General features: G+C 41.4%; 1 protein-coding gene across 2 annotated transcripts; it reads left to right on the top strand.

Annotated features, from left to right (window-relative positions):
• Positions 1-2,303: 2,303 nt before the first annotated feature.
• BEX5 (brain expressed X-linked 5) lies at positions 2,304-4,647 on the top strand. 2 transcript variants are annotated; one of them, XM_024740460.1, is made up of 3 exons: positions 2,304-2,436; positions 3,558-3,624; positions 4,054-4,647. In XM_024740460.1, the coding sequence occupies exon 3, from the start codon at positions 4,084-4,086 to the stop codon at positions 4,420-4,422; it is 339 nt and encodes a 112-aa protein (XP_024596228.1). In that variant the 5' UTR covers positions 2,304-2,436; positions 3,558-3,624; positions 4,054-4,083; the 3' UTR covers positions 4,423-4,647. The 2 variants fall into 2 exon arrangements, with proteins under 2 accessions (XP_024596228.1, XP_024596229.1); XM_024740461.1 differs by lacking the exon at positions 2,304-2,436 and adding an exon at positions 3,013-3,037.
• Positions 4,648-10,917: the final 6,270 nt, after the last annotated feature.

Below are 10,917 nucleotides of genomic sequence, written 5' to 3'. Positions count from 1 at the left end.
GTTCTTTGTGCTATTTTCAAAACTATTCTGTAATTTTGAGGCTATTTCATAATAATAACAATGGGAGCTTTTTGCTTTGTTTCATTTTGTTTTTTTGCCCATGACATGGATTCCCAACCCTACCTAATATTAAGAATTGTGTAAAAAACCTAAATGCAAGTTCTCAGGCCTGGCTCCAATCTACTGAACTAGAATCTTCAGAGAGTAGTCTGGGAATGTTAATCTCAGGTGTCTGCTATTATCTGGCAGGTATAGAAAACATTACCTGATGACTATGACAACACTTTTTAAAGAATAAATGAAATAAGACAAAATGAAACAAAATATAAAATAAAACAAAATTTAAAAAATATAGTAAGCCAGTGTTGGTGAACACATAAGAAAACAGGAATGCTCATACATTATAGGTGCCAAATTGGGACAATATTTTTCAAGGCCAATGTCTATGCCAGTTAAAAGCATCCATAATCATGTACAGCAATGACCATTCTAGGAATTTAATACCTTCATATTATTATCAAAAATTTATGTACAAAGAAGTTCAATCAACGATGTGTCTCATAATGAAAACTACAGACAGCCCAATATCCATAAACATGGGAATGGATGTGTGTGTATTATCTTTATTTTGAAGGTAAATATTTGGACTGATTTAGAGTAAAAGTGAATAGTACAATTCCTGAGGCAGGGATAAAAATGATATTGTCCTTCCACTTTATCTCATTTCTAAATTTTACCGAGGGCTTTTTCTGGCACCTTGGGAGCTTGCTCAGCCCAGGCTTAGGACAACCTAGATGTGCCAGAGATTTTAACATTCCTAGGGTAACATCCACCAATAAAGGATCCACATCTGTGGATAAATGCTCCAGTTTCCCATCTCTTATTGGGATAATTCTGAGGAGCATTGTACATGGTTCCTTAGACTTAGAGGGTCCCCAGCAGGATTGGACCAATTGCCTTTTGGCTATGTCTGTCTCTGGTGCTATATTTTTTAAAAAACATTTTCATCCTAAAATTATATACAAAATAACATTTGTTATATATTATTTCAATGATTTATGTATTTTTATCTAAATGTTTAGTGTCTGTATTTAAGTGTATAACAGGAATAACACACTTCGTTTTTTTTCCAAATAACCAATTATATCAGCACCATTTCTTCAGTAATCTAAACTTTCACCACTGATTCAAAATATTTCAATCAGATTACTAATATTTCTCCATATTTGGGTTTGAAAATTGGCTTTCTCTTCTGTTTCATTTGTCCTATATTTATTCTGGTATAATATTGTTTTAATATTGTGGCTTCACAATACTTTTTACCTGTTAGCATAACTTTCCCAAATTACTGTTCTGAATTGTTGGAAGACCTCAGTGTTGCTCTATTTTAGAAGCTATTCTAGAGTCTTTTTGTAAAGTGAAGTTGTACTAATATAATTTAAATATAATTTAGAGGAGATGATACATTTGTCACAGGTTCTCAAAATCTGAGAATCCACCATCAAGACTCCATTAGACTCACTGCCTCATCTCATGAAAGGACTGCACAGAGGCCCTTCATAAGGGAAACCAGCAGCATAGGTTTATATTTCAAAGTCCTTAAAAGGGGGTGAGGGTGCAATCTGGAGGGTCTATATTTATAGGATGATTCAACAGCAGAAACATGTTGCCAAGTTTTTGCAACTTGAATCGATTTTCAACTGAAAATAATTGTATTGTCTAATTATAACAACCAAAAAATGAATGCATGCTGATGGGAAACAGAACAAAAACAATCATCCACCCCTTCAAAAAGTAAATAAACAGAAAGGGAAATAATTAGAGTGAAAGTGTTTTTAAAAATGTTACCTCCTACCTATTTTCCAGACTCCCTAGCCTTGCACACCCCTCCCCCGTCCCGGTTCCAGCCTGGGACAAAACCAACAAGACTAATAGGGTCAATTCTAGGCTTTACTTGTCGGTGAGTGGAAGGGAAAGAAGTGGGCATTTAATATTATAGAAGAGGAAGACGCAATTCTTTAAAAGCTCCAGCAGAAATCAGGACAAAGGCAAATACGACAAAATATTATGACCCGTTTGGTGTCGAGGATGCTAAATAGGAAAATAAATAAATAGATAAACAAACAAACAAATAAATAAATAAATAACGGATGGGCAGTACCCAGTGGTATTGGTGGGGGGAAGGTGGGAATGAGGAGAAAGGTGGCCCCGCCCACAACCTACTGCAGCTCCTTAGGTACGAACCATAATTGGGGATCTGAGCTCACAGTGACGTAGCCCTTACGAGACCTAGAGCCCGCCCTTGGATTAGTCTCTCCTCCCAGTTGCAGTCCTTAGTCGTTTGTGGCTGTATGCCGGCTCGCTATTGCCTTGAAGACGGGCGAACCTGTCCCCAGGAAGGAGGAAGTCGTAGAAGCTGACCCAGATTCTTGGCAGGTTGGAGGGTGCTGACTGGGGAAGGGAGCGGGGGCCTCAGGGCAAAGACCAGAGCGGGTCCAGGACTGGATTCTCTCTGTCCCTTCCCCGATGTCCACACATTTGGTGCAAGAAATAGAGGGCTTGGTGGGAGGAGATCAAGAGGGGCCAAGGGTTAAGAATGGGTACCAGTTGGTATCTCCTAGGAGGTGGGCGATCGGGCGACGCCTGGAAGGGAAGGACTAGAAAAGGATACGGCGAGGAAACGGCCTGATTCCTGCAGGGCGACGGGAGGGGGCGCGCAACCGGTGACCCTGGGTTGGGGATGGCGGACTCTGCATCGGGTCTAGGCCACCGTTCCCGGTATTTCTTCTCCACCCTCCTTCCATTTTGGAGCCGGAAATGGTGGGCTGTGGGAACTCCGGGGAGGGGTAGGGGGAGGGGACCGGGGCGGCTGCTGCAGAGGATAGGGACAGGGATTAGGTCTGGGAAGCACGTCCCTTCTGTAGAGGAGGCAGTCGATTGGGCGGGCTACTGACTTCGGGATATAGGCGGGGAACGAGAAACAGTTTCTGGTCCCTGCAGGGCGGTGTAAGCGTGGGCGCTACCTGCGGACCCTGGGGTAAGCCTGACAAAGCGCTGACGCCGCAGCAGGGACAGGTTTGCAATGCCCACGTTACCTCTTCATCCATCTTGATGCATAAAATGGTGGGCAGTGGCCCGAGGGTGAGCTCCAGAAAGTCCACTGGGTCCCAAAAGGTCCTGGCAGATACCCAGATTGAAATTCTTTATAAATGAACCACGTAACCACCCAGCAACCTCTTCGGATTCCCACGCCCCGCAAGTTGTCCATTTGCGTTCAAGAAATGGTAATTAGATGACGGGAAGGACGAGACAGTGGAGATAAGGGGCCTAAAGAAGAGGTGAAACTGGTTTGGAAATAATCAGCTTTGATTTCTTCTGGAAGGCAGAGTAGCGCGTCACAGGGCGGGAAAAGAAGCTGTGAGACAGGATGGAGGAGAAAGAGAAGGCAGCAACATATTTCTAGCAGAGTCCTAAACCAACAACGGAGCTGGTGTCCCCTGATACTGGTCCTTTAGTCGAGTGATCAGTCCTAGCCATTGTCGAATTTCTGTCTGCAGGTCTTTAGGTCCGTGGGTGCAGCAGATTTCAAGGCTACGAGAGGAAGATTGCTTCTGATTCCTGCAGGTATGGGAGGTGCCTGGGACCCTTTGGTGTAGGGGTATCAGGGATCAGAACAGAATTTGGGGGACTCCCAGCCCTCCCTGCCCCACTTAAGTGCAGGAGAAATCTGGCCGAGTCTTTAGAAACTGTGGGCCTGTGGCTGGTGAGGGAAGGGAGTAAAGGGGCAAGCTCTGGGGTGCCCCTGGAGGGCATATCAGGATCCCTGGAGGCTAAGACCTGGTTTTTCAGCGACGGTCCAGCCCACTACCTGTCCTACGTTTCTGTGCCAGGAGTGGCCCTGGGACGGTTTTCAGGGAAAATGGTGGGCTTTGGGGCAGGGCTAGATCTGTGGCACCCCTTAGAGGGCACACGAAGTCTCTCAGGTGGGAAAACCTTTGCTCACAGAGCTCTGAATCCTGTTTTTACAAAACATTCAATCCTTTTATCTACTAGGAAGAAGAAGCAGGAAAAACAAATCTCAAGATGGAAAATGTCCCCAAGGAAAGCAGAGGAGAGGAGCAGGTTCCAGTGCAGAATGAGGAAGCCCGCCCTTTGGGAGGTGGTGAAGGCCAAGAACCTGGAGGAAACATTAGAGGGGAATGGGCTCCACCTGCCCAAGATTTCAGAGAGGATATGCCCAATAGGCTTGTCAATAACATTGACATCATAGATGGAGATGCAGATGATATGGAAAGGTTCATGGAGGAGATGAGAGAGCTAAGGAGGAAAATTAGGGAGCTTCAGTTGAGGTACAGTCTGCGCATTCTTATTGGAGATCCTCCTCACCACGATCATCATGATGAATTTTGCCTTATGCCTTGAATGCTGAGGTTAATAATTGTATACCCCCCTGCTTCCCAAACTTGCATTTTCTTGATGTACCCTTTACTGTGAACCTTTTGTGTTCTGTCATTTTTCTGATTGGAGATTTAATTTTCACTTTTGACTTAGTCTGTAAGTTTTTCTGTCAGCAGGGGAGATTTTATCAACTTGCATGGAAAGATGTCTATTACATATTGTAAAGCTAATAAAGCAGTTTAGAAAGCAGTCTGTAGATATACTATCATTTAAAAGCATGTACAATATATATATATATACACACACATCAGAATGCATCTTTTTCTTATTTTTTTAATGTTTTTTCTCATTTTTCCAAAATGAATACACATGTGTCAGAAAAAAATGTAAGATGTAAATAACTTACCAATCAGCTTATAAAGGGAATGGAGACAATAAATACTTGAGGCACAATTTAAAGACATAAATCTTATATTACCTCTGGATCTCTTATTTAGAAGCACAAACCTGGCAATTATTACAGATATGTTTCTTTAAAATCAGCCTATTTGTCTATAAAATGAAGATAGTACATGCTTTATAGAGCTACTGTGGGAATCAAATTAGGTAATGACCGAACTTTGTGGCTGGCTCAGTCGACACATGCAAGGCCCAGCCCTCTAGGTGTCCTTCATATTTAGGTAAGGACCAAAGGAGCAGGCCTACCAGCAAGTCCAACTGACTGCCAGGTAGGAGACACCTTTCTACACCTATGCTGCTGTGTCTCCTTTCCCTGGATAATGCCATGACTGCGAGGCACTCCTTCCCCTTCTGCTAGGTTTTCCTCCCTCCACCGGTCCCCACCACTGCTGATGTGCTGGAGTCTTAAAGGTGACAAAGACCCACTGATATTTTTGGAGCCCTCAGTGGTCTGAATCCCCAGTTTGCCCATTCAGAAATGTAGAGAATGCCCCTTCCTGCTTTAGAGTTATACTTAATTCAGTTGGGTACTTCCCCAGTGCTGCTTAAGTATCCAAACAGCCCTTTGTGGTTTTTCTCAGACTTTTGTCCTCACCCCCCATTCCCCAAGATAAATCTGAGTGACACTCATGGTAGTGTGCTCAGAATTCAACTATCTCTTCTATCCTCCCATGAATATGGCTCAGTCTTCTTGGCAGTCCATTTTCTGCATAGACACTGCTACAGGTTTCACTCTTTGTATACACAGGTGTTGGGGTGGCTTTATGTCCCCAAGACTGTTCTGGTCCACACCACCCTCACCGCAGGAATCTTTGGTAGTCTCTACTCACACCAACCTACATGGATCCAGAGCAGTTTTCCTCTTCCTTTACTTTGATTTTTGCTCTGCTCAATAAACCTGTAATCACAGATCAGCGGGAAATAGGATGAGACTGGGGATCCAGGAGATGGACCCTTGTTTTAGGACATGTTCCACCACCCAGTCATCACTGCTCCCTAACTAGACTTCCCTTCTTACAGTAAATATATTGTCTCATTTGTCCTGGTACCCTCAGTGCCTAGCACAAGTTCTGGTAAGTTGTACGGCACTGCAGGTAGTTATAACTGAGTTGAAAGTCCTGCAAGCTGGGCCCAGGTTTGCCTCTGATCATTTGTGAAAAAGTGACTTCTTTTCTCTGCAGACTGTAGCTTGCAATTGAAAAAGGAACACAATGGAGAAAGCATTATATATCAGTTTCAACACATGGATGTTGTAATATTAATATATATCAGTGTTTATCAACATGTGTTATAAAGACCAGCTGCATCAGAATCACCTGTGAACTGGTTAAAAGTTCAGGAAACTAGATTTTACTCCACACCCACTGCATCCTACAAGTTCATCAGACATCTCTGGACTTAAAGTGGAGGCCCCAACTTTAGTTCAAGTTTGGACACTCCCCTCCTCATTACACACACACACACACACACACATACACATCAGACTTTATTTTACCACTAGGCCATCCCCTTTTTAAAGAGACAACTGTTTTATTTTTATGCTGTTATCTTTAGTGCATAGGTTGTAATCTTGGCTGCAGGCTTGAATTACCTCAGATTTTAAAGTGGAGCTCAGGACCCAATTCCAACCTATTGAATCAGACTCATTAGAAGTGAGATCAAGGGATCATTACATTGTAAAAGCACCCACAATGATTCTGATATACATGTAGAGTTCAGAACAACTGGGTATAATTTGTCACTAAAATATCTTTGGTTTATTTTCTCTGCACTATCCTTGATTGACTGTGTGAGCCTAAGGAAGTCATTTCATTTATCTAGAATGTTTTTCTTGTGAAAGACACATCAGAGAGGAAGAATTACACCCCAAAATCAACACATGAGATCCTTTTAAGATAGTAATGTCAGTGGTCCTTGAAGTTTGCTAGCCTATCAAATGCTTCAGAATCACATGTGGAGCTTGTTTAAAATACAGAATCCTAGCCCCACACCCAAGAACCACACTTTGATAATGGTGCCCAGGTAACTGCATTGTTAACAGGCTCCGAGGTAATTCTGATGCACACTGGAGTTTGAGAATTACCCATGCATATATTTTTATCCCAAGTATATTAAGGACAAACCAATAAAATAACTAAAAGAAAATATAGATATATGTTAATCTGAATCCAAGGAAAAGATTAGAGAAGAGAAGGCCTATCTGAACATTAGAAAAAGAAGAAAAGATGAAACCATAAGGGGAACAATTGGTATATACTATGTAAAAATATTAAATATTCTGTAAAGCAAGACTATAAATAAAAGTTCAAGGGGAGGGTCTGTATGTCTTAATATGATGAACTGAACACCAGCTAATGCCTTTCACTCTCATTACAATATGGGGGGGCTTCCCTGGTGGCGCAGTGGTTGAGAGTCCGCCTGCTGATGCAGGGGACACGGGTTCGTGCCCCGGTCCAGGAAGATCCCACATGCCGCAGAGTGGCTGGGCCCGTGAGCCATGGCTGCTGAGCCTGCGCGTCCGGAGCCTGTGCTCCGCAACGGGAGAGGCCACAACAGTGAGAGGCCCATATACCGCAAAAACAACAAAACAAAACAAAAACAATATGGGGACAATATAAACAATAAAATTAATAAAAATTACATTCCTCTTGCACATTTAAAACCTTGCTTGAGGGACTTCCCTGCTGGCACAGTGGTTAAGAATCCACCTGCCAATGCAGGGGACATGGGTTCGAGCCCTGGTCCAGGAAGATCTCACATGCCACGGAGCAACTAAGCGCATGCACCACAACTACTGAGCCTGTGCTCTAGAGCCCACGAGCCACAACTACTGAGCCTGCGTGCCACAACTACTGAAGCCCACGTGCCTAGAGCCCATGCTCTGCAACAAGAGAAGGCACCGCAATGAGGAGCCTGTGCACTGCCACAAAGAGTAGCCCCCTGCTCACCATGACTAGAGAAAGCCCACATGCAGCAACGAAAACTCAATGCAGCCAAAAATAAAATTAGCTAATTAATAATTTTTTAAAAAAAACTTGCTTGTAAGAGTCTGTCCTAGCCATTTTGGATTTATCCATTAACAAAGGAGAGTTTATCTGCTTGTCTCAGGAAAAAGGTGGTAAGGTGAAAATAGGGATAAATACTCATTTGCCACTGAGCCTGCCACTCACCATTGGTATTGGTTTCCTGTGCCTGCTGCTTAAAAAAAAAAACACAACAGAAATTTATCCTCTCACAGTTCTGGAGACTGGGAGTCAGAAATCAATGTCTGGGCAGGGCCAGGCTCCCACTGGAAGCTCTACTGGAGAATCCGTTCATTGCAATGTAACCCCTATCAAAGCTACAATAATCAAAATAGTGTGGTACTGGCATAAAGACAGACATATAGGCCAATGAAATAGAATAAACATCCAGAAAAAAGCTCACACAGATATGGTCAGATGATTTTCAACAGGGTGCCAAGACCATAAAATGGGAAAAGGACAGTCTTTTCAACAAATTGTGTTGGGAAAACTGGATATCCACCTGCAAAAGAATGAGGTTGAACCCTTACGTTACACCATATACAAAAATTATTTCAAAATGGATCAGAAACCTAATGTAGGAGGTGAAACTATAAAACTCTTAGAAGGAAACATAGGGGGAAATCTTCATGATTTCTCCCTTTGGAAAAAGAATGTCTATTTTATGCCTATTTCACCACTGAATTTGGAAACATGTAATTTCTTAATTTCACAGGCTCAAAACTGGAGAGGAGTTTTGCCTAGAAATGAATTAAACCTCAAGTCTCATCCAGACATGATTTAAATGATATTTAGATGAGACCGAACTTGGAGTTGGTGCTAGAATGGGTTAATGCTTGGGGCCTGTTGGGATTGGGTGAAGTTGTTTTGTTTTCTTTTTTAATATGAGAAGGACATGAATATTGGGGAGACAGAGGGTTAAATGTTAGGTACTGAACTGTGTCCCATAAATTCATAGGTTAAAGCTCTAACCTCCAGTGTAGCTATATTTGGAGATAGGGTTTTTAAGGAGGTAAATAAGGTTAAATGAGGATATAGGGTGGGGCCACAATCAAATATGCCTAGTATGCTTGTAAGAAGAGGAGGAGAAAAAGGCCAAATGAGGGTATAATGAGATCTGGAGAAAGCAAACCCGCTGACAACTTGATCTTGGAGTTCCAACCTCCAGAACTGTGAGAAATTAAATTTCTGTTGTTAAAAGTCACCTAATCTGTGTATTTTGTTATGGAAGACCTAGGAGAAGACCAATACAAGTTATAACACAGATTGATGGCTGCCAGGGACTGGGGGGAGAAGGTAAAGGAGGGAAACTGCTTAGTGAATGAGGAGTTTTACTTTGGGGTGATGGAAATGCTTTGGAACTAAACAGAGATGGAGGTTGCACAACACTGTGAATGTACTAAATAACACTTTATCGTTCTCTTTAAAACAGTCAAATTTTCTGGATTTTTTATTGTGGAAAAATATACATAATATAAAAATTACCTTTTAACTATTTATAAGTGTGCAATTCAAGGGCATTAAAGTACATTCACATTTTTGTGGAAGCATCACCGCTATTCATTTACAGAAATTTTTCATCATTCCAAACTGAAACTCTGTACCCATTAAACAATAACTTTCCATTATTCCCTTCCCCACAGTCCCTGGTAACCACTATTCTACTTTCTGTCTATACGAATATGACTATTCTAGGGAATTTACATAAGTGGAATCATACAGTATTTGTCTTTTTGTGTCTGGCTTATTTAAATTAGCATAATGTTTTCCAGGTTCACCCATATTATAGCATGTAGCAGAATTTAATTCCTTTTTAAGGCTGAATCATGTTCTATTGAATGTATATACCACATATTATTTATCCATTCATTTCTCAATGAACAACTGGGTTGTTTCTCCCTTTTGACTATTGTGAATAATGCTGCTATGAACATGGGAGTACAGATATCTGTTTAAACCTCTGCCCTCAATTTTTTTTTGAGTATATACCCAGAAGTGGAATTGCTGGAATATATGGTAATTATATGGATTTTTTAAAAGGAAATGACAGTTTTCCACAATAGCTGCACAAATTTACATTTCCACCAGCAGTGTACAACTGTTCCAATTTCTCCATATCCTCACCAACACATTATTTTCTGAGTTTCTTTTTATAGTAGCATCCTAATGGATGTGAAGTCATATCTCACTGTGGTCTGGGTTAGCATTTCTCTAATGTTGAGCATCTTTTTACATACTTTGGCCACTCGTGTATCTTCTTTGAAGAAATGCCTATTCAAGGTCTTTGTCCAATTATTAGTTGGGTTCTTTTTGTTGTTGTTGAGTTGTATGAGTCCTTTATATAGTCTCGATATAAACCCTTTATCAGATATTTGATTTGCAAATATTTCCCAATCCTGTATGTTGCTTATTCACTCTCTTGATAGTGTTCCTTGATGCACAAAAGTATTTAATTTTGATTAATTCAAATTGTCTTAGTTCTGCTGCTATAACAAAATACTATAGACCGGGTAAGTTAAACAATAAATACTTATTTCTCACAGTTCTGGAGGCTGGGATGTCCAAGATCAAGGTTTTGGCAGATTCAGTGTCTAGTGAGAGCTCTCTTCCTGGTTTGCAAATGGCTGCTTTCTTGCTGTATCCTTACATGGTAGAGAGAGAGCTCTGGTCTCTTCCTCTTCTTATATGGACAATGATCCTATCATAAAGGCTTCACCTCTGTGATCTCATCTAAATCTAATTATCTCCCAAAGGCCCCATCTCCAATTTCCATCATATTGGGGATTAGGGCTTCAATATATGAATTTGGGGAGGACACAAACATTCAGTCCATAGTATTCCACCCCAGTCCCCAAAATCTCATCTAAATAGTATCTAAATGAGATATGGGTGGGATTCTAGGTGTGATTCATCCTAAGGCAAGATTACTCTCCATCTGTGAACCTGTGAAACTGAATAATTTATGTGCTTCCAAAATACAATATGGAACAGGTATAGGATAGACATTCTCATTCCAAAGGGAGAAATAGGAGATTAG

The sequence above is a fragment of the Neophocaena asiaeorientalis genome, unplaced genomic scaffold, assembly GCF_003031525.2.
Source record: "Neophocaena asiaeorientalis asiaeorientalis breed wild unplaced genomic scaffold, Neophocaena_asiaeorientalis_V1.1 scaffold413, whole genome shotgun sequence".
Lineage (NCBI taxonomy): Eukaryota > Metazoa > Chordata > Mammalia > Artiodactyla > Phocoenidae > Neophocaena > Neophocaena asiaeorientalis.
The sequence above is the reverse complement of the archived record's forward strand: the minus strand, read 5'-3'. Positions and strand labels throughout refer to the sequence as shown.